The sequence below is a fragment of the Ochotona curzoniae genome, unplaced genomic scaffold (genome assembly GCF_017591425.1).
Source record: "Ochotona curzoniae isolate NIBS_2020 unplaced genomic scaffold, NIBS_Ocur_1.0 contig_3255, whole genome shotgun sequence".
Lineage (NCBI taxonomy): Eukaryota > Metazoa > Chordata > Mammalia > Lagomorpha > Ochotonidae > Ochotona > Ochotona curzoniae.
The window spans coordinates 6,115,127-6,138,561 of record NW_024465777.1 but is presented as its reverse complement, the minus strand read 5'-3'; the positions used below and the strand labels follow the sequence as shown (position 1 = coordinate 6,138,561).

The window sequence follows — 23,435 nt, the reverse complement described above, 5'->3', positions numbered from 1 at the left end:
CAGGCTGTCACTGTAACTGATTTTTTTCTTCCCTGGCACATTAACAGGGAGCTGGATGGGAAGTTACAGTTGGGACTCAAACCAGCGCTCTGATAAAGGATGCTGTTGCTGGAAGTTTAAACTAATGCTCCGAATGCTGGCCCCATTAAGTTCTATTTTTGCTGGTTCGACCCTCTGGTGTAACTACATGCGATGCCCAAGCACTCAAAGCAAGGTGCCTACAACTAAAGAAACTTCCTCAGTGGACTTAACTGTAGAGCTGCATGTAGCTGGTGGGCACTGTAAAGGGCACGTCAGCAGCTCTCGGAAGCTCTACAAGCAGCTCGGGGCATTTCTAGGGTGCACTCATCTCAAAAATTTGGGCTCCAGGTCAGGACATTAAAGATCCTTCCCAGGGGCACACGCAGGGATCCCATATGGGCTCCAGTTCTAATCCTGGCAGACCTGCTTCCCATCCAGCTCCCTGCCTGTGGCATGGGAAGGATGGCCCAAAGCCTTGGGACCTGCACCCGTGTGGGAGACCCGAAGAAGCTCCTGGCTCCTTTCAGCTTGGCTCAGCTCCAGCTGTTGCACTCGCTTGGGGAGTGAACCACTGGACGGAAGATCTTCCTTTCTGTCTCTTCTCCTCTCTGTATATCTGACTTTCCAATGAAAATAAAAAAAATCTTTAAAAATATTTTTCCCCGTTTATCTTGTATTATGCAGGACCATTTTTTTTCAAAAGATTTATTTTTTATTTACGGAAGATCTTCCGTCCGATGAGTCATTTCCCAAGTGACCATAACGGCCAATGCTATACCGGTCCGAAGCCAGGAGCCTCTTCCGGGTCTCCCACATGGGTGCAGGGTCCCAAAGCTTTGGGCCGTCCTCGACTGCTTTCCCAGGTCACAGGCAGGGAGCTGGAAGGGAAGCGGGGCTGCCGGGACTAGAACCGGTGCCCATATGGGATCCCAGGCGTGCGAGGCGAGGACTTAACCACTGTGCCATCGCACCGGGCCCAGGACCATTTTTTTAGATTTATTTTATTATTATTGGAAAGTCAGATGTACAGAGAGACCGAGAGATTCACTGTCCCATGATTCACTCCCCAAGTGAGCGCAATGGCCGGTGCTGCGCCAGTCTGAAGCCAGGAGCCAGGAACTTCTTCCAGGTCTCCCACGTGGGTGCAGAGTCCCAAGGCTTTGGGCCTTCCTCGACTGCTTTCCCAGGCCACAAGTAGGGAGCTGGATGGGAAGTGGAGCCGCATCCATATGGGATCTTGGCACATTCAAGGCGAGGACTTTAGCCGCTAGACCACACCGCTGGGCCCAGGTCAATTTTTTTAAAAACCCAGATTCTCAGAAACAAACACCCAAACAAAACTCAAAATTGTTTTCTGCTTTCCCGATGGGATATCTGTGTACACATCCACACACTTGGGCTGCCGCCCTGACCAGGTCACAGGCCTGGATCTACCCTGCCCATGCCAACAGTGCCTCACATGGCAGGTGCTCCCCGAAGAAACAGGAATATGCAGAAAACAAGCAGCCCAATTTTATAAAACTCTAAATTTATTCAAAGTGTTAAAAGATTTCACTCTCCCCTCCAAAATATTTTATAATTTAAAAAAAATCAAAACTATTTTCTCAGCCACTGTACAAGCTGCTTTCTTTTCTTGAGGCCCAGCCTCTGCCCCTCTCCAACCCTCTTCTTCACCCCATCCCTGCTCAGTATTACTGCTGTTTGTTATAACATCCTCCATGAACCCTTGACCCTCTGCCGTCCTTCTCATCCGGGTATCGATTCTGGGCTCCAGGTGAGGCCCAATGGATGGGTGGGATACCCAGGCAATGCCTGAGGGCCAGGGTGGGCTTTGTGCTTCTAGGAGAACCCCTAGCCAGCTTGTTTCTTGGTCAGGTGGAGAGCTGTCATCCTTCCTGTCCCATTAACAGAGCCGCTCACATGCCATTCAGACCTGTGCATATGGCGTGGTACTGCCCACAGCTGTGCTGCCCTGCCCCTTCGTACATCCCGAGGCCCAGGCCAGCTGCAGCTGATGACTAAACCCTTTGCCTGTGACTGATGGGGTCAGCAAGAGCGGCACAGGACAGGAGGATGGCGCTAAACTCCGGGGGAGGGAGTTTTGGTTTCCTGGTAGGCAAGCCAGGGCCAACCAAGACCACAGGAGCTAGGGGATAGTGTAACCACATGGTTCTGGGTTGAGCAAATGTTCCTTCTGCCCCACACTGCCCCTCCATCCTTCCCCTTCATCCTGCAGGTCCCAGGATGATTCCAGAAAGAAGGAAGAAGAGAAAAAGGATTCTGTTCTGCTGATGGGGAAATGGCAGGCGATAACAGTGCTCAGGGCTGGGGAGGGGCCTGCTGGGATCTGGAGTTGTCACCGCGTCTGTTCCACGAGGGTGGGCGAGGGCCAGGCCAGCCCCCAGAGGCTTCATCAGCTCTGTTCCTTGTCCTTGACTAACAAGACTGTGTGCTGGCCACCGCTGGACACAGACAACACTACACGGTTCTCCAGCTGCTTTCCTGTCATCTCCACGGGGCTCCAGGCGTCCTCGTCCTCCCCTGTGCCCAGCTGGTAGTTGGTGCCCATGCCCCAGGCAAAGACACGACCTGCAGGGAAAGGAAACAGGGGCAGCTGTCTCCAGGGTCTCCAGTCCCACTTCCCACTTCATGAGGTCTGGGACATCTGGCCCTGGCCACTGGCAGTGAGGCCCAGCCTCTGGGGGTTCAGTGAAGTGGGAGAAGCCCAGCAAATGGACACTGTGAGACCACAGGCCTTCCCCAATGCCCAAGACCTCAGCCTGTCAGGCAGCCCTAGCATAGCACCTCTGGTCTCACACACAGCTAGCTGTTCCCAGGTCTCTGCATGGCCTTTCACTCCTAGGACCTGCACCCTGGCTTGTCTTCAAGGCCGGGGGTGGTGTAGGTGTCATGGGACTCGCGCCTGTTGTGGCCACTTGTCCCCATCCCTGCTGCTGGGCCTGCCAGGCCCCTTGGCTGCTAAGACGTTTTCCCCCAAGAAGATACCAAGCAGCAGGTTCAGGGAAGCTGGCACATGCTGGGTGGCACATGAGGGGTCACTGGATGCAGAAAGGAGAGCCCTGGGGCAGCAGAGTGGGGAGGCTAGCTGTTGGCCTCACCGCCTCTCGGCTTCAGCGACACCTCTGCCTGTGCGGGTTTTCCCCCTCTGTAAGACAGACACCCTTATTACAGTGACTTCTTTACTCCTTTTGTGCTCAGCCATGCCCGAGAATTAGGAGCAAACCGGTGCTGTCTCCAGCCTTATTCCTGCAGCCCGAGCCCAGGTGACTCCACTCACCATCCTTGGTCACAGCATAGCCCACAGAGGCCCCACAGGCCACGGAGGTGACAGCAGGCAGCTTGGAGATGAGGGTGGGGACGCTCTTCTCTTCGGCACCCTCACCCAGGCCCAGTCGCCCATATTCAGCCCGGCCCAGGCTGTATGCTTTTCCTAGGGCAGGAGAGACATGTGGGCAGTGGCAGAGAGCAACACTCCAGGCAACAAGAGTAGCAGGCCAGGGGGATATGGGAGCCTGGCCCTGCTCCCAGGGCAGTGAGGAGGTCCAGCCCATGTGCTCCCAAGTTGTAAGTGCCCACCAAAGACTCGCACTCAGATTCTGAGGGCAGAATCTCCCTTCATGGACCAGACCAACATGGGGCCCAACCCATGGAGTAGACCCAGGTTCCAAGGAGTATGGCGCCCCCCACCAACGCCCATTCAGAGAGGGCTGCAGAAGGCCTACCTTCAGAGTCCATGCAGACCGTGTGGTGCTGACCCCCTGAGAAGCCCACCCAGGACTTGGTGGAGTTCTTGAAGGCTGTCAAGTTCTGGGGTATGAAGCAGGACTCTGTGCCTTGGGTTCCTGGGGAAAGGCCAGGAGAACCATTGTGGTGAAGCCCTCCTTCCTGGTCCCCTCCCACAAGGTGGTCCTTCTCTCCAGGTCAAAGGGCACACACAGGTGACAGGCATTACAGCCAGGACTGGGAAGCCGGACACTGGAGTCACGTCTGACGCTGGCCTCGGCACTCACCAAGCTGATGGTAGTTGGAAAGGCCGAAGCCATACACGTGGCCCTCTCGGGAGATGGCGAAGGTGAAATAGGCACCACAGAAGGCATCCTGGAATCTCACGTGGCCCCGGGTTCCCCTGGATTTCAGCAGCACACACTTGGGGACCAGGAGTCGCTCTGCAGACACAGGAAGCCAGAGTTAGTTACAGACTAGCACCCTCTCCTTGCTCCCCGAGTCGGCTTCTGCTTCCTTACCGAAACCCTCGGAGAGATGCTAACAATGCATCCCGATTGCATTTCAAAGACAGCAAATTGAGGCCGAAAGTGACAGGTGCCTGGCCCTGATTGCCACACTTGTCAGAGGTTAACGTTTACATGGAATATGCTGTGTGTCAGTGATCCTTCTCCTGAGCACAACCCAGGGATGTGACGTGAGCAGCAGGCAGGTTCAGAAACAAGCAAGCTCCAGCCAGGGCCGCCCAGCCGAAAGCAGGCAGAACTAGGCAACACTGCAGGTTTGCCATCCGCCTAAATGCATAGCCCCTGCTGCCTTTGGCCTGCCCAGGACAGAGACCAGGTGGCAAAGTTGCCCTGTTAAACACAAGGGTGAGACACTTACCCAGACCCTGCCGGCCACCACGGTTGGCAAATAACTCAGGCACACGACCCAGCTGGCCTTGCTCCCCGCAGCCCAAGGTATAGAGGTCGCCGTCGGTCGTCAGCATCACCAAATGGTCATTTCCTGAGGCCGAGAGGAAGAAGGGGGATGCAGGGCTTGTCTGCCAGACCCAGAGCAGGGTTCTCTAGCTCCTGCCCAGAGTGATCTACGGCCCAACTCACCTGAAGCCACCTTCACCACAGGAGCATCCAGCTGCACCTGCACGGGCACCATGCTCTTCTTCATGGGCTCCAGCAGCCCAATCACACCATTGTTGTCCTGGAGGGAGGGACACAGGTGCTTACCAGCCAGGCCCAAGCTGGCAGGCAGAAGAGAACTGTCCAGTGAAGGCAGCAAATGGAAGCATATGGGGATGAAGTGGCAGGTGGGAACAGGACTGAAATACTGTCAATGACATCTTTCTCGGGAGCAGATGGGTGCCAGGCATGGCTTAGCCAGCTAAGCCTCCACCTATGGCACCAGCATTCCCTAAGGGTGCAGATTTGAAATCTTGGTTATTCCACTTCCAAACCCGTTCCCTCCTAATGGCCTGGGAAGAGCAGTGGAGGACTGATTAAATGTCTGGGTCCCTGCCAGCCCCCCACGGGGCCTGGTGCAGCCCTGGCTATTGTAGCCATTTGAGGAGTGAACCAGCAGATAGAAGATCTCCCTTTAGGTAACTATGTTCTATGTAGTTTTGGAAGATCCCTCACAGGGACAAACAGGCCAAGCTATCAGTATGTCACAGCTGAGGCTGAGTGGCAGGCGGGCAAGGGCTCAAGACATTATTCTCTTTTGTTTTAAATATAGTTTTTTTTTTTTTTTTTTTAAAGATTTTGTTTTTATTACAAAATCGGATATACAGAGAGGAGGAGAAACAGAGAGGAAGATCTTCCGTCCAATAGTTCACTCCCCAAGTGAGCGCAACGGCCAATGCTGCACCAATCCGAAGTTGGAACCGGGAACTTCCTCCAGGTCTCCCACGTGGGTGCAGAGTCCCAAGGCTTTGGGCTGTCCTCGACTGCTTTCCCAGGCCATAAGCAGGGAGCTGGATGGGAAGTGGGGCTGCCGGGATTAGAACCGGCACCCATATGGGATCCTGGGGCATTCAAGGCGAGGACTTTAGCCACTAGGCCACACCGCCGGGTCTGACATTATTCTGTTTTTATGTTTTCTGAAATTCTCCCTAACAAGTAAAAACCAGCCCTGATGGGGAAATGCCCTATCAGAATAATTTGCTTTTGACAGTCAATATACATCAAATCCCAAAGTACCAGAGGACTCTTAATGCTGAATCTGACTTGAAGCTCAACTCCCCAGTGTGGAAGCTCTGATATGCGTGAGCCCCCACCTGCACACCTTTCACCGAGCAGAGTGGACGACTGGGTGGGAGGGAGGAAGGGGAGAAACACAGCAGCTTCTGACAGCAGCCTTAGCCCAGACAGGCTGGGGTCCCCCTTCCCCAGAGCACCACCTGAGCCCTGTGCCGCCTGTGGCCCTTTCTGGGCCCAATGGAAAATGCAGCCGGGGCAGAGGCAGGTTCCCGGGGGGCCTGCCCCAGAGCAGACTCTGCCAGCCAGCCAGCCAGCCAGCCTTACCCGGAAGGATCCCCACAGGAAGACGCGGCCATCCTCGGTGAGGGCTGCTGTGTGGCTGTCTCCGGCGGACACTTGCACCACCTTCTCTTGCAGCTCCACCTTCCCGGGCACTGTTTCTGAGCCCTCCGCAGACGTGTCCCTTCCCAGGGCGCCCTCATCATTGCAGCCGAAGGAGTAGACCTGCACCCAGGAAGTCAACCATTAGTGTAAGGTCTGGCCTCACAGTCTGCTGTTCTGGAAGCAGCCCCGCTTGGTGCCCCCCGCCCCGTTTCCATAGGGAAATGTATGAGGCACATAGGTCTTCCCCATGCCCACAAACCCCAGGCACTGCCCGGCTCTGTGCCAGTCCCACACTTACCTGGCCACTCTTGCTTAGGCAAACAGTATGCATGCCACCGGCCTCGGCCTGCACAACTTCCTCTGGAATGGGTACCAGGGCTGGCTTCTTTCTTTCCATCACACTCTCACCCAGCCCTAGCTGGCCCACGTCGCCTTGGCCCAGTGTCAGCACCAAGCCTGCTTCTGTTCTGTGGGACCTGTGTGAGACTGAGGGGTGAAGAAAACAACTCCTGAGTGTGCAGGATGATGGCAGGTGGGGTCATTCCACGGGGTTCCAGCCCCTGCTCGGCCATGGACCAAACCCTAGGACTTTTTCCAGTCTACATTCCCTAGCCTGGGAGGGAGCTGATGGGTATACCTGCCTTGCAGGGTTTTTGTGAAGATTAAAAACTGAAAAAGAAGGGTTGACACTGTGCCATGTGCGTAAAGCTGCTGCCTGCAGTGCCGGCATCCCGCAGGGACACTGGCTTGAGTCCCAAACGCTGTGCTCCTGATCCAGCTCTCTGATTGTGGCCTAGGAAAAGCAGCAAAACATGGCTCCCATTCTCGGGGCCCTGCCACCCTACTGAGGGGAATCAGAAGAAGCTCCTGGTTCCTGGTTGTTGACGGACCCAGCCCTGGCCATTGTAGCCATCTGCAGAGTAAACAGCAGATTGAAGATCTCTCAGTCCTTCTTTCTTTGCAACTCCTTTAAATAAATAAATAAATGTTCAAACAAAACAAAACAAAAAAATCGAACAAAAAAATCAAACCTGAACAAGGGTGGCACTGTGATGCAGCAAGTTAAGTGCTGCCTGTGATGCTGGCACCCCCTGTGGGTACTGGCTGGAGTACTGACTGCTCCATTTCCGATCCAGCTCTCTGCTAAGACACCTGGGAAAGCAGCAGAGAATGCCCCAAGTCTCTGGGCCCCTTCACCCATGTGAGAGACCTGGAGGAATACTTCAGCAGCCACAGCCTCCATGGTCATTTGGGGAGTCAATCAGCAGATAAAAGATTCTCTCTCTAACTCTGCTGTCCAAATAAATAGGTATCAAAAAAGGAAACAAACCAACAAAAATAATAAATGCAACTGGACCCATGTGTAGGAAGCAGACCCCAGTCTGCACACAGCAAGCTGAACTGCTGTCTGGGCCAGCCCAGCCCCAGGCTGGAGTGCCGGGTCTCAGTCCTGGCTATTCTGTGCTTCCCTCCTGCCTGGCCACCTCCTCAATTCCTCTGCGGATGCTCCCTGAAGGTCTTGCATTGCAGGCAAGGAATTAGGACCTCTCCCTGACAGGCCTGACCACCTTCCAGGGTCCTAACATTATAAGCCAGGGCCAGGGTCTGAGCCAAAAGCAAGGAGCCTGAAGCCCAGACCAGCATGCCCAGCCTCCATCTGAGCCCTCCTCTATCCCTGGAGTTGTGAATTCCAGCTCCTGGACATTTGCAGAAGAAACTGACCCCTTCCGCCCTTGTCTGGCTGCAAACAGTTAGATGAGGAGGCAGGGGCGGGAGGCAGTGTCTACAGAGGCATCTACGCAGTGGACCGTGCCCACCAGTGGGTAGCACAGGGCACTCTGCTGGCCCTGGACTGCCCATGGCACTAAGCCCCAACGCTGGGGGGCATGACCAGGCTGGGTGCAGGGCACATTGGGCGGAAGCCACCTGGTCGGGTTTTCTGGTCAGGAGGGCTCGGCCTGCAAGCACCTTGGCCGGAGTGGGCGCCAGGAACATGGCGGGAGGCTGCAGCTCTCACCGCCTGGTTACGGGAGTCTGTAAAAGACAGACACTGTCTGAGTGGGGGGGGGGACACACACTCCTCCCTCCCAGACCAGGGCTGGTACTCTCTCCTCCCGCCCCGTGGAGGGTCCCCAGAGGGGGAGGGGTACTGTCACCTCCCTCAATCACTGTCGTTGTGCTCCCAGAGAAGCCGTTTCAGGAGGCGAATAAAGCCATGCTTGGCAAAGCTAAGAGGGGTTCCCGGGGCTAAAGTGGAAGAGAAAGGACTTGAACCCATGTCTCAGAGCCAAGGGTCCTAACCCCGCTGCCTCACTGCCTGACTCCTTACACAAGGGTCTGTCTCTTCAACAGAAGATTCTGGAGATGGGATTCCCTCTGGTGGGGCCCTTGACACACAAGGCCCTCGACCTGGAGTCACCAAGGCCAGAGTCCAGTCCTGGACTCCCAGGCCTCCATGAAGCTGCCCACGCCTGGAGAGAAGCCAAGACCAACTCACCCTTCACTTTCTTGCTTTTGGGGATGGCATCTTCTGGGGGTGACCTTCTCTTGGCCATGCGCTTGGGCGGCATCTTCTTGTCCTGAAAACCCAAACGGGCTCCGTGTCAGTAATGGCAAACACTTCCTGCATAAGTTAGGCAGCCTTTACCAAGCCCTCCAAGAATGCATGGGGGGTTCCGCTTTTCAAATGCCATCCAAGAACAGAATCACAAACCACCCCATTTTTCTGGGGGGAATACTATATAAACACATCAAAAGACATGCAGCCAAGAAAAATGTGTAGAAAAAAATACATCCAACACTGACAATGAAAATGAAGATTATGGGGCCCAGTTCATGCCCTGGCTGCTCCACTTCCCAGTCAAGGATGGCCCAAAAAAGCCTTGGGACCCTGCACCCACGTGTGAAACCCAGAAGTTCCTGGCTCTTGGCTTCAGATGGACTCAGCTCCGGCCACTGACGCCACTTGGGGAGTGAACCAGCGGATGGAAGGTCTTTCTGCCTCTCTTGTAAACCTCATTTGCCTTTCCAATAAAAATAAACAAATCATTAAATGGTAGAGTGACAGAGAAAGAGATCTTCTATCCAGTGGATCACTTCCCAAATGATCACAACCACCAGGGCTGTGCCAGGCCAAAGCCAGGAATCCGAAAATCAATCTGAGTCTCACACATGGGTGCAGGGTCCCAAGCAGTAAGTTGGTGGTTCCCTGCGGCTTCCCCAGGCACAGCACACAGAGCTGGAACGGAAGTGGAGCAGTCAGGCCTCAAGCTGCTGTGATTATGGGATGCCGGCACTGCAAGTGGCAGCTTCACCAATTGCAACAGTGTCAGCTGTCTATACTTTGGATCCAGCTGTTTGTTAATGTACCTGGGAGGCACTCAATGCTGGCCCAAGTACTTTGGGTCCTGCTACCTGTGAGGACGACCCAGCTGGAATTCTTGGCTCCTGGTTTCCACGAGCCTTTAGGAAGTTAAGATGAAAGATCTCATTTTTTCTTTGGATTACTCTTTTAAATAAAAATTTTTACATATATTAAGTAGGGCCTGGCGCAGTAGTCTAGCGGCTAGGGTCCTCACCTTGCACGCACCAGGCTCCAATATGGGTACCAGTTCTAATCTCAGTGGCCCCACTTCCTATCTGGCTCCCAGTTTGTGACCTGGGAGGGCAGTCGTGGACAGCCTAAAGCCTTGGGACCCTGCATCCACGTGGGAGACCTGGAAGACACTCCAGGCTCCTGATCAGCGCAGCTCCAGCTGTTGCAGCCACTTGGGGAGTGAACCATTGGACGGAAGATTTTCCTCTCTGTCTCTACTCCTTTCTGTATATCTGACTTTCCAATAAAAATAAATAAATATTTTAAATATATATATATATAAAATAAATAAGTCTTCTGTACAAAACCATATACACATTTGCACTCATACGGCAAATGGGGGAAGGAAGCCACCCAGTGGTGACAAGGTGGGTTGGCCTTGTCCCTTCCCTGTCACTGCTGCCATCTCCTCCCCAGGACTGGGGTCTACCCAGGGCTGTGCTCCCACAGACGGCATTCTGGAAGGCACCCTCTGCTGCTCCTCTGTCTCATTAGCTGTGCGAGCCCAGGGCTCCTGCTCTCTGGACTACAAACCTGCTGGAAGGGTGGCGACGGGGGCACCTGGCAGCTGTTGCCACACCGAAGCAGTGATGCCATCCACTGAAATCAGCCCCTTCCTATCTATTTGGCATTACAGTCATAGGAATTTCCCATCACTGTCCTTCTCAGTAACATGAGAATATTCCACTTAGCCATGATGTGAAGGCTCGCATGTGGAAGTACTGACCTAGCAAGTGTCACGTTATCGCTGGTGTCACCACATCTAGGACCCCATTACTTGGGGACCAGTGATCTAATGTAACCCACCCCTCTTCTATTGCAGGGCCCCCAGCCCAAGATTCTGCTCACTCCCAGCTGCAGGCCAAACTAGTACCCTTTCCCTTATTCCTTCCTTGCGGCAGGCCCCCAGCTTTCCACTCCATGGTATCACACAAGGGCCTGGCACTCATCTGCAGGTTACCCAGGGCAGGAGATCCAGGCATTCAAGGCAGGATGCCCTCACAACCTAGGATCCTGCCAGGCCTGTGCAGGTGGTGCCTGGCCAGCCTTGACCTTGATGAGCTGGCGGCACTGCACTGCATCATCAACTTTTATTGCTCTCAGGGTGGGGCTCCTCCTCTTCCAGCTGTCTTTTCACACTAAAAATGCAAGTTCTTTGACCTACAGGGACCTAGACTCCTCTTCCAGAGCTGTAACTTCTTATCCCTGCTTTTGTGAGCATGGCTGACAGCTGCCGTATTCTAGGAGGGTGGGACTGTCACCGAGACTGACACACGGCAGCCTATGTTCATGTGTCCCTTGCACACACACTGAGCACACATCACCCCGATGGGCTTTGGGCCAGAAGGTGTAGGAAGGAAAAGAAAGACTAACCCTCTCCCTGGCTCCTGAAACTTGTGGTCCAGGAGGAAAGAAAAAGAAACAAAACAATCACAGAGGTGCAGTGTGGCTGCCAGGGGCCAAGCAAGACATTACAACAGAGGGCAGCCCGGGCTGGCACAAAGTAGAGGTACTCACTGCCACGCAACTGTATACTAAAATGTTGTTAAACCGGCAAATATCGCTACATGTATTCCACAGCACTAAACACAGAGACCAGGAACAAGGTGTGGGGGCCGCTGAGAGAATGGAGGCAGGAGTGATGGTGGAGCTGGTGGCAGGGAGGTGACATTAAGGAAACCAGCCAAGGAGACCAGGAGCCAAGTGTTTCAGTGAGCAGGGCAACATGTCCAGGCCAGTAGGACTAGAGCTGGACACAGCATGCAGGGTTGGACCATGCAAGGCTCGGGGAGGGACCAGGAGGGAAGCCAGAAGATCCTCATTGGATTTGCATGACTAAAACCCCTCCAGTTTTCTAAGAAGAAAATGGGATGCACTGGAAAGTAAAGCAGCCAGACGGGTTAGGAGGCTGCTACAGACAAGCGACTGGGTCTGACACAGCAGGGCAAAGCAGACAAAACAGACCTACTTGGGAGAAAGCGTTCTGGGCAGCTGGTGGATTAGACTGAGGCATGAGGGAGGAGAAAGAGAAATAAAGAGTGATTGTTCTTCCGGGGACAAGTGTTTAGCCCAGCAATTAAGATGTCAGTACAGGACGCCTGGGTCTCACACTGGAATACTTAAGTTTCCCAGCTCTGCCTCCTGGTGCCAGATTCCTAATGCAGGGAGGCGGGGTGGGCGTGCAAGTGACAGGGGTCCTGCTGCGAGACAGCCTCGATCCCTAGCTTCTGGCTTCAACCTTGCCATCTGAGGAATAAACCAGAGCAGTGGAACTATTTGCCCCTTCTCTTTCTCTAAATTAAATACTTCAAAACATGAAAATGAAAATTTTAAAAATGACCTCTTCAAAGCCAGCATGGTAGCCTACTGGCTAAAGTCCTTGCATTGAATGCGCCAGGATCCTATATGCGGGATGGTTCTAATCCCGCTGTCCCACTTCCCTTTCAGCTCCCTGCCTGTTGGGTAGAAAGCAGTCGAGGATGGCCCAAAGCCTTGGGACCCTGCACCGAGTGGGAGACCTGGAGGACACTCCTGATTGGTGCACTTCCGGCCAATGTGGCCACTTGGGGAGTGAACCAGCAAATGGAAGATCTTCCTTTCTGCCTCTCCTTCTCTGTGTAAATCTGCCTTTCCAATAAGAACAGAATAAATAAATCTTTAAAAAAAAAAAAAAAAAAACAGCATCTTAACCGCGGCTCCCAAAGCCCCCTTTTAAAAAACCCAGGATTTTCCTAAAGACAAGGCTGGAAACAAGCTGCTTGCCTGCTAAGACTCCTCAGGGGCCCCCCTGAGAGGGAGGACTCCCCCACATTCCTTAGCCTGATGCCACATCCTCCCTTCTCTCCTGGAAGTCTTCCTGCCAGACCCACCAGGCCACTCTGCCCTCTGCCATCCTGGGTCCTACTGCAAGAACCTCTGCGGGTCTGAGTCACCTCCCTGGTCCCCTCCCCACTCTAAGCTAATCATGCCCTGGCTGATTTTCACCCTTGACTGCCATAGCAACCTCACTCCTAATGTGTGAGTCCTGCAGTGGGCACTGCTCATTCACCAACGCATCTCTCATCTGCATAACCCTTTGAGCCCTCGGGGCAGTGCAATTGCTCCACTGGCTAATCCTGTGCCTTGCTCCGCCAGCATCCTTATATGTCCTGACTGCTCCACTTCCCATCCAGCTCCCTGCTTGTAGCCTGAGAAAGCCTGGAATGCACTGGGAGCCTGCACCCACATGGGAGACCTGGAGGAATCCCCTGTTTTTGGTTGGTTCAACTCTGGCTACAGCAGACACTTAGGGAATGAACCAGTGAATGTAAGATTTTTCTCTCTCTAAATCTGCCTTTTCAACAACCTTTTGTTTTTTTTCAAAGACTTGTTTTTATTGTAAAGTCAGATATACAGAGAGGAAAATCTTCCATCTGTTGATAACTCCCCAAGTGGCTGCAACAGCTGGAGCTGAGCTGATCCGAAGCCAGGAGCCCAGAGCCTGTTCCAGGTCTCCCAGGCAGGTGCAGGGTCCCAAGGCTTTGGGCCGTCCGCTATTGCTTTCCTGGGCCATAAGCAAGGAGCTGGATGGGAAGCATGTCTGCTGGGTTTAGAACTCGCACCCATATGAGATCCCAGCGCACGCAAGGTGAAGACTTTAGCAGCTACGCTACTGCACAGGGCTCTATCTTTCCAATAATCTTAAACAAAGAAAAAAACAAATCAAAACCATCAGAGTTCTTACAAGCTGAAGAAAGCACACTCAGAAGTACCCTGATTTACCTAAATTCACACAGAAAATAAAGAAAAACCAGGGCCCAGTGTGTGGGGTTACGTTGCTCAGCATCCTGGAATGCTGGTTTGTGTCCCAGCTGCTCCACTTCCAGTCCAGCTCCCAGCTAACCTAACGTGCCTTGGGAATGCAGCAAATGACGGCCCAGGTCCCCAGGCCTCTGCCACCCCTGAGGGAGACCTGACTGAAGGCCAGCCTGGCCACTGAAGCCATCTGAGGAGTGAGCCAGTGGGTGGAAGACCTCTCTCTCTCTACCTTTAAATAAAAAATGCAAAAGGCCCAGCGGCGTGGCCTAGCGGCTAAAGTCCTCACCTAGAATGCCCCGGGATCCCATATGGGTGCTGGTTCTAATCCCGGCAGCTCCACTTCCTATCCAGCTCCCTGCTTGTAGCCTGGGAGAGCAGTCGAAGACAGCCCAAAGCCTTGGGACCCTGCACCCGTGTGGGATACCCGGAGGAAGTTCCTGGATCCTGGCTTCGGATCGGCACAGCATCAGCCATTGTGCTAGCTTGGAGAGTGAATCATCGGACGGAAGATCTTCCTCTCTGTCTCTCCTTCTCTCTGTATATCTGACTTTGTAATAAAAAATAAATAAATCTTTAAAAAAAAAATTGCAAAAGCACCATCTGAACATCTGTAAGCAGTTCACAGCCCGGCCCTGTGGCTGCCACCTGCCCGCAGTGGGCTGCTCAGACAGCTGTGCGATGAGAGCCCACACTGCCACAAGGAGTCATCCTGTTCCATTCCCAGCCCCAACACAGCTCCCAGGACACACAGAACAGACAGCCCCCTTTCAGGCTCCTGCTTCTGGGGTGTACCAATGCCAGGACGCTCCCACCTGCCCTGCCTTCTTTACAGGGTTGCCTGGCCACACGGAGGCTTCTACCCCTGGGGGCCAAGAGCTGCTATGCCCCCTCTAGAGCAGAGCTAGCTGCTGCTTCTGCCTGCTTGGGAGGACTTGGGGCCTTGCCACACCCTCCCTTCTGCAAAGGGGGCCCTCTGGAGTGGCAGCAGCTGTCTCTTCTTCTGGGGGGGCGGAGGGGGGGAGAGCCTGGAGGCCGGCTCTCAGATGACAACACCTGCTGAGCTTCTCTGGTGCCAGATACACAGCTGGGCTCCTCTGCCTCGGGAGCCTCTCACCCGGGCTGCCCTTGCACCCTGAGGCTGCCATCGCGGAGTCCACCCGATCTTGTTTGGGGAGGTCACAGGGTGTCAGCAGTGCTCACCACGTGCCTCTCCTCCCGTTTGAAGGCTCCAGGGGATTTGGAAAGACACCCAAGGGCATCCAACTGGGATAGCTGCTGGGAGCACCAAGTCACAAGCAGACCAACAGGACCTGATTCCTGCTCTCTCATCTTTCCAGGCTCTGGACTGACTCACAGCCGCCTGTCTGCACTCAGGGCTCCCTGGTTTTGCACTCAGAGCCTTCACATCTTGCTACGCGATCCCCATCTATATTTACCTCCTACCTGGATCACCTAACTGCGCCAACGCCCAACCTGGCAGGAAGCAGGAGAGTTCCTTCAACGTTCCATTCCACAATCTCTTCACCTGGACAGCCATCGCTGACCCTCCCGGGGCACGGGTCTCCTTCGGGGTCCGGAGAGCACACCATACTCAACTTGCTTTAAGCACTCAATAACACGTGGCTGCAGGCGTTCAATTGAGATCTGATCAAAGAGTGAGCGGCCAGCAGCAGCACCCGGGGCTCTCAGGGCACACCTTGGGACTGCAACTTGGAGAAGGCCACAGGGAGTGCCGCCCTTGTCACCATGGTCCCCAGACCTGGAGGCGGCAGTCAGTAGCCAGAGCACAGGGTTGTTGACAAATTGAGCTCACGCCCCTGCCACAGGTCCAAAGCCGCCGCCGCCCAGAGAAAGTCCTTTCGTCTCCTTACAACTCCATTCCAGCCAGCTCCTCCCCTCAACCCCGTTTTCTCCAAACTAACTGCGAACAAAACCACTTTTCCCGCTGCGGAACTCCGCCTCCGCCCGGGCGCCCGGCGTGGGTCTGCGCAGCCCGGGCCCGGAGGTGGCCGCGGCCGCGCGCCCCAGGCCGTTTGAATCTCCCGCCCGCTGCGGGCGCCGCGGCGTGGCCGTCAGAGGCGCGGCGGCGGCGGAAGGGGGCTGCGGGCGGACCCCGCGTCGCCCGAGCGAGCGGGGAGGGTCGCCGCAGTCCCGACACCCGCGGGGCTGGACACGCGCGCCCGCGCCGCTTTCCACCGCTCGGCCTCACGTGGGGCCCGCGCTGCAACGACCCGGCCAGTGCGGGGTTAACGACCGACCCCGACCCGCAGCGGGGCCCGCGGGGCGCGCCCACTCGCCGCGCCGCCCCCTGCCCGGACCCTCCGCCCCGCGTCGCCCGCGACCTACCTCGATGCGGGTCGAACACAAGGAACTGGAGCGTTCGCCCGCCGGGCCACGAAACTGCCCCAGAGCATGCGCTCTGCGGGCCTCCGGCCCCGACCCTAGGCCAGAGGAAAACAAAGGGGCCGGCGGCCCCTGGCGGCCGCCCCCGGGAGTGCAGGCGGCTCCCGGGCTGAGGCGGCTCCGCGCCCCGCGATGTCCCCCTGGCCTGGCCACAGGGAACCCCAGATGGGGAGGAAAGGACTGAGCTCCGGAAAGGCTCACCTGTCTCCGGCTTTATCTGGGAAAGCTCTCATGCGGAAGGGGTTTTACGGGGAACCATATGCTGATCTTCCCTGCCTGAACAGGGTCCCCATGGAGAAAGGATGAGAAATGAGACCCACGAATTATATAGGGTTGTTTTTTTTTTTTCCCAAAGGCCACTGGACCCTGCCCGGGGTTTGAAGAAAGGTTATCCCCACCTAGCAGGGCAGGGTATCCTCCGAGAAGGAGGCTTGCCGTGGCCGGGAGTGGCGAGAGGCACGTGGGCAGCTGTGAGTGGACCAAAGTGGGGAGGGCTTCTGGGTGCCCACCTGATGGACCAGGGGTCCGCGGAGAACTAAGGAAGGGACTTGGGCGCGGTAGGGTTTTTTTAGAACAAAATGGGTTTGGAGGAAAGTACGTTAGGAGTGGAGTGACAGCGTGCGTGCCCACACCTCTCCCTGGGTTCCTGTGACGGTGTGGCAGACCTGAGGCAGCCGGTGATGGCTCAAGTACTTGCGGTTCCTGTCCCCCTTGTAGAACCCTGGCTGGAACCCTACCTGCCGAGCTTCAGCCTGCCATTCCTGGCTGTGCATGGTATTTGAGGAATGGCCTAGAGGATGGAAGATGTTTCTTTGTGTCTCCCTCTATGTCCAACTCTACCTTCCAAGTAAATAAAAATTAACAAAAAATTTAGAAGGCAGCTCTCCTGAGACTCATCTATAGCCAAATGAGTCTCATGGAATCTTCTAAAACTGCAATGTTGTGACTGATTCGTTTCGGAAAAAAAGTTTGGCGGCATTAAGTTGATTGCCCAATAGCTTTCGAGACCAGAATCCTTTCTGGATCACAGGATCCAGGCACTTAGAAATGTTAAAACCTTCTCTGAATCAGCCCCCGACAATGGGTGCTAACCCATAAACTTGTAACATTACCTTGATGTGATCCTAGGCTAACTTGGGTAATGGGATTACTACTGCATTGAAATATACTACAGGTAATTTCCAATAAAGCCAATTTTCTTAGGCTGCAAACAATAAAAAGAAGGGTGGGGAGTGAGGGGAATGAGATCAGAAAGGATTTGAGCATGAATAGGAGATGGGCATTAGAAAAATAAAAACCTGTGGAAACACCCTGTGACTGCTGTTGAGGATGTAATAAGCAGTTCCCTGAGGTCGCTAGCACCTGACTGTGCCCCAGGGCTGCCCTGGCAAAGGTGGGGTCTCCGCCTAGAACTGTTTTCTCCAAGTTCCATGATGGTGATTTCCTCTCTGAAAAATCATCTCCAGTCCTCCTCCCCTCCCCACCGCAGTTGAATTCTTACAGGCAGAGCCCCACCCCAAAGCAGTCCCCCAACTGCCCTTACCTCCTCAAGTTGACCTCTGCTGCCATCCTGGACCCCTCTCTGGGATAACCTGCTGTGAAATGTCTCCAATGTTAACCCTGAGATATCTGCTGTCTCCAGGTGCTTCCTCCAAGATCTTACTCTTTCGCCTGCCTTTAATGGAATGATTTAAAAATAATAATAATTAGTGCCCATTTGTCAAAGGCTTTGGTTTTCCTACAGCTACAAATCCACAACCATGAGCCCAGCACAATAGCCTAGTGTCTAAACCTATGTCTTGCATCTCCTGGGATCCCGTGTGGGCACAGGTTTGTGTCCCAGCAGCCTTGCTTCCAATCCAGCTCCCTGCCTGTGGCCTGGGAAATCAGTTGATAGCCCAAAGCCTTGGGACCCTGCACGCAAATGTGAAACCTGCAGAAAGTGTCTAGCTTCTGGTTTGACAGGCTCAGCTTCAGCCGTTTCATCTGTTTGAGACATGAACCATTGGATGGAAGATCTTCCTGTCTCTCCAATAAAAGTAAATACAATTTTTTTAAAAACTTAAGGCCCGGCATGGTGGCCTAGCGGCTAAAGTCCTCGCTTTTTATGTGCCAGGTTCCCATATGGACGCTGGTTCTAATCCCGGCAGCTCCACTTCCCATCCACATCCCTGCTTGTGGTCTGGGAAAGCAGCAGTGCGGGAGTCCTGGAGGAAGCTCCTGGCTCCTGACTTCAGATTGGCTCAGCACTGGCCATTGCACTCACTTGGGGAGTGAATCAATGGACATAAGAGTTTCCTGTCTCTCCTCCTCTGTGTATATCTGACTTTGCAATAAAAATAAAAATTAAAAAAAAATTTTAAATCCTTAAAAAATGCCCATTAGCTTATTTGTTTTTTGTAGAAACCTCTTGGTGGTTGGCAAAAGGGAGAAATGAGGTTGGAAGAAGTTGGGCAGGTACCACAGGCCACTGCCTGCTTGGTGGAAAGGCCCAAGGCCTCTCTTTCAGGCCTAGGCCTCTTGGATGTGACAAGCTGACCCGGCCTTCTGCCGTCTTCCCACCATCTGGATCCCTCCCAGGACCGACCTTTTGTGCCAATGTGAGGGTTCTCTGGAAACTCTTTCCAAGTCTTGCTATTGGTTCTGATCCATTTCCTATTCATGTTTCTATTGGTGCTCTTGTCTGAAGCACCACCCTCCTACCTCTCACTGAGAAGTTTGCTTGCTCAGAAATTAAAACCTGTGGCTTAATCAGCTACTCTCCCTCCCCTCTCTCCAAAGCTCCAGCATCCCTCAGAGGTCCCAGCTGCTCTACTTCCCTTCCAGCTCCCTGCTTGGGACCTGGGAAAGCAGTAGAGAATGGTCCAAAGCCTTGGGACCCTCCATTATCATGGAGGGCAGTCACACCAATCACAGCACTGTGTGCCTAACAACTGGCTCAGGGTGCTATGGTGGCAGGGACTCAAAGGAATTATCTGCTTCCCTCAAGATTCATTCGCCAGAAGGTGGTGGCAAAAAACGTTACAAGTGGTGGTTTAACTTGCTGTGCCACAGCACCTGCTCTTTAACCCATAAGCGATGGTATCAGGACTCAAACACCTGCATAATTATCTGCATGCTGAAGCTCCCAAGAGCCTAGTTGATATATGCAGGGTGCTATGAGCCCAAGTTTCCAACCTGTAGACCTTGCTTAATTTTACTCAGCAATGGGAACAGCCTATTTTTGCTGCCCAGTGCTTGCAACACATACACAAACCCTGGCACTCCTGTACATTGGAACGTTCAGTGACACAGAACTGCAGTGTGGTAGGAAAGGAGCCCAGCCTGGTCCCGAAGAACAGGATGCCCGCGTCCGTGTGCAGGCCTCACTGCCAGTTGGGGACCTGGGCGGTAACTGAGCTTCACACCCTTGCTCCACACTGGGAAGTGGCAGGGATCCTATGTAGCTCTCCCATGGTACAACCCACTGGAGATGTTCCACCCACTTCCAGTACAGTACCAACATGTGGGCCATCTACTGCTGTGGTTAACAGTTCTCCGCCTAAATCCCCTTACAGATGCTTTCCTGGGGTATGGCAAAACTGAAATGGGTCCAGCACTTTGCACAAGATCGCATAGCTTCCTGCTTGCGGCCTGTGAAAGCAGCCCAAAGCCTTGGGGTCCTACACCCACATGAGACCTGGAAGAGCTCCTGCCTCCGGAATGACTCCGCACCATCCGTTATGGATAACTAGGGAATCACTGGACCTTTCCTCTTATAAGTGAAATGATTAATCTGGTGTCCCTCACCCCATCTCCTGGCTTCCTCTCGGGAGCTGTTTTTCCCAGAAAAGCTTGTGTGCAAGTTTCCCGGTGTTCATGACTCAACTAAGACTTTGCCAGGGGTCCAGGATGCAAGAGTCCTTGAGCAGGCAAACCTAGGCTATCACTTTGTGCATCCCACACCTCCAGGAGCCTTACCAGAATGACACCCTGTTTGAACAGCACTAACACATCAACACCATGTAACCGATACAGAAAAGGATGCAGGATATCCCAAGAGGGGGCTGGCCTGAAACCACCCAGGTCTGAAGTTTTGGCCACACTAACTGCTGAAGAGGCCACCAATGAGTAACATCTTACTTAGATTCCCGCCCAACAAGGAGGGCTCAGTGGAGTAAAACCCAAAGACCCTCCCCTTTGAGTCACCCCATCTCCTGGCTCTCAGGAGGTGCTTCCCCTTTCCAGTTCCCTTAACTGCCTACAGAAAAGTGAACCAACTCAAACACTCACTAGCAGCTGTTCAGTAGTTAAGGTTTTACCTTCTAGATGGTTCCCTGCTGGCTGCCATCCTCCAAAGCTTCTGACTTTTAATGCTGGGAGCCACACAGGTTCAAGAGAGCCATTGTGACTCACCCATGCACATCAATGGATGAAACCACTGAGCCTATCTGCCAGCAGACAGCACTACTGTGGAAACTGACCCCTAGGCCTGCAGTTCTGAAGCCCCTGTCGCCTGGGGCAGTACAGCGGAGCTGAGACAGAGATGTGTAGCAGGGGCTGAAGGACTACCAGGTTGGAGGCCACCACAGCAACTTGTCCTCATGAAAAAACCAGATATGAAAACGCCTTTATTTTGCCTTTCAAATAACAGACATTTTCACAAACAGAAACCACCTTTATTGAAATTCACAATAAATACATCTCTGATGAACTATAGATATTTGCAGAAATGTGTCTAGTATGAGGAGCGATTTGAAGGTCATCACAGACAGCCCCCTGCCTGGTGCCATTCTTTCTCAGTTCACAAAACTCACGCTGGCCTAGCCATCCACCAATTGGATGTAACCCAGCATGTGGCCCATTCTCCCAACCCATCCACTCACCGGTGATCCCCAGGCATTCACCTGCAGGAAGCAGTCCCACCAGCCCTCACATTGCAGGCTCACAAAAAGGCCCTCCTCCCATCCACCTTGTCCTGTTCCTGCCCTGCTGGAATAAGCCTAAGACACCTCGTTCCGCCTGTGGTTTTCAGCTCAGAACCAGGCTGCAGGAACCAGCAGCATGTAGTTACATTGTAATATCTAGAACCATTTTAAATAACATCCAGTCAGACATGAAATTATAAATCTCCAATAGCATTTACCACCATCGATGTCCAAACACCACACTTGGCTCCTTTGCTCTCCTGAAAAAGAGAAGCGTTAAGATCAGAGTCAACCACGATTTCCTCGTGAGCAGGTGCCCCAGCAGCGAGCAGAGAGCTGTTTCCTGCATGGTTTATCTCCCCAGTCACGGTCCATGGACTCTGGGAAGCTGTAGGAATATGCAGGCGCAGACCCGAGGCCCGGCTTTCTCTCCAACGTCGTGGAAGGGGACTGTACGTCACAGGGCAGAGCCCTCAGCTCCCATGTGCCACCAGGACAGGGCCCGGGGAGAGTGACCTCCCGGGATGTCCACGTTGGGATGTCCCACGGAAAAGCCTCAGGGTTGTTAGCAGCTACAAAGAACTCCACAAAGCATCACTATTTCAAGATTTATTGGTCTTTAGAAACTATGGCCAAGGGCACACATGGTCTAGCTTTAGAGAGCAGCTAGATAGCTTATGACAGTAAAAAAACGACAAATAATGCCTCAAATTTAACTTACCCCACAAACGCTGCTGCAGTCAAATGCAAGTTCTGTAAGAAGAAAGCAACTCGTCAAAGCAGTCAAACACAGGAGGCAGTTAGCGGTACACGGACCGTTTTTGAACGTGTTTCCTGCATGGTTTGTCTCCCCAGTCATGGTCCATGGACTCTGGGAAGCTGTAGGAATATGCAGGCGCAGACCCGAGGCCCGGCTTTCTCTCCAACGTCGTGGAAGGGGACTGTACGTCACAGGGCAGAGCCCTCAGCTCCCATGTGCCACCAGGACAGGGCCCGGGGAGAGTGACCTCCCGGGATGTCCACGTTGGGACAACCGGCGCCAGGTAGCTCTGCACGTGCAGGCCAGCGCTCGCCAGCCCGGCCGTGTGCATGCTGGTGACTCCAGAACCTGACGCCCGAATTTCAGCACCTCCCCGGTAACCGGAACGCAGCCCGCGTTTCCCCTCAAAGCTTCCCCTGAAAATCTGGACGGGTCAGAACTGCTCCGCAGCGCAAGCAACCCGGCCGCCGTCCGATGGGCCTCCGCTGCCCCGATCTGGAGCAAGGAGACTGCAGGTCTCGTGGACGCCACCTGCCCGAACAACGCGCCCGCAGAAAGCAGCCTGGAACCGACGGTGGGAGCAGCAGCCCGCCAGGGACGCGGCTCGTGGCTAAGGCTGCCAGCCGACGGGGGCCATGAGCCAGGAACACTCACCAGGAACGAACCATAGCAGCTAGACGATCCCGCCGAAAGACCGAGGGCCAGCGAGGAGTCCTCATTTATACCGTAGGAAACGCCCGGACGTTACGCAATGCCTGGTGCGCCTGCGCAGCCGCATGCGCGCTCGCGGAATGGGCGAGTCGCCGAGCGCCGCAAATGGCGTCTTCCGCTCCGTTTTCCGTGGGCGGGTCGTCCTGGGGCGGGAGTCCAGCAAACGAGTACAGGAGTTGGTAATCCGAGAAGCTGGCCAGAAAACGTTTAGCGGTGATACGGGAGTGAAGCCAAAATAAAAAATTTAGTACAAAAAGGGACGACATCTACGGTAGTCGAATTCGTTAAGATTTGAAAGCCTCCGGTTGGTTAATAAACTTCGGTGGGCAAAACCCGTGCGTTGGCTCAAATCAGGGGTCAGCGGCCCAAGCTGTCCTGAAAGGCATTTTTAAAAAATCCTACTTCTTTTTATTATTATTTTATGATACAGTTCCGTAGGCCCTTGGATTTCCCTTAGCCCCTCCTCCTCATTGAATCCCCTTATATCATTACTATAGCGAAAGGCATTCTTTTCAGTCACGAAATCGGTTCTAAAAAATATTCAGTCTGCCCTGCTTTGGTTCACTTCCCGCAGAACCCCCTACACCGGGCTGGTGAAGCCAGGAACCAGAACAGGTCCCCGGGTCTTCAGCATGGGGCCAGGGACACAGCCACCGCTCCTGTCCCCCCCGGATCCCGCGTGGAGCGCAGGGTCTGAGCCAAGCACCCCCTCGGGGAAGTCTGCGTCCTGACCAGCTCTCCCTGGCTAACCACACTCCTGCCTGGGAGCAAACATATGCAGCTTATAAAGCCTCAGCTTCCAAGTATCGCCTTAGTATTTTATGGGATAAAGGCAGGCATGACATGGGCACCTGGCTCACTGACGGGGGATGGAGTGGTGAGCTGAAGTAGCGCTTTTCATAGAGTAACATTTG

The 23,435-nt window shown here is 54.0% G+C and overlaps 1 protein-coding gene and 2 non-coding genes across 5 annotated transcripts; all 3 read right to left on the bottom strand.

The window, feature by feature from the left end:
* Positions 1 to 2,286: 2,286 nt before the first annotated feature.
* Positions 2,287 to 22,305, bottom strand: RCC1 (regulator of chromosome condensation 1). Of its 3 annotated transcripts, XM_040979706.1 has the most exons (12): positions 21,772 to 22,305; positions 21,269 to 21,310; positions 8,845 to 8,926; positions 8,316 to 8,381; positions 6,646 to 6,833; positions 6,288 to 6,467; positions 4,872 to 4,968; positions 4,651 to 4,773; positions 4,053 to 4,208; positions 3,765 to 3,884; positions 3,320 to 3,472; positions 2,287 to 2,610 (listed from the first exon to the last, which is right to left on the bottom strand). In XM_040979706.1, exons 1-12 carry the CDS (start codon positions 21,907 to 21,909, stop codon positions 2,435 to 2,437), a joined length of 1,521 nt encoding a protein of 506 aa, XP_040835640.1. In that variant the 5' UTR covers positions 21,910 to 22,305; the 3' UTR covers positions 2,287 to 2,434. The 3 variants fall into 3 exon arrangements, with proteins under 3 accessions (XP_040835640.1, XP_040835641.1, XP_040835642.1); XM_040979707.1 differs by lacking the exons at positions 21,269 to 21,310; positions 21,772 to 22,305 and adding an exon at positions 16,087 to 16,170 and having other exon boundaries at positions 8,274 to 8,381; XM_040979708.1 differs by lacking the exons at positions 8,316 to 8,381; positions 21,269 to 21,310; positions 21,772 to 22,305 and adding an exon at positions 16,087 to 16,249.
* On the bottom strand, positions 21,385 to 21,587 carry LOC121156166. The gene has a single exon (XR_005883808.1). It is a non-coding gene; the product is annotated as a small nucleolar RNA SNORA73 family (small nucleolar RNA).
* Positions 21,876 to 22,078, bottom strand: LOC121156167. Its single transcript, XR_005883809.1, has one exon. It is a non-coding gene; the product is annotated as a small nucleolar RNA SNORA73 family (small nucleolar RNA).
* Positions 22,306 to 23,435: the final 1,130 nt, after the last annotated feature.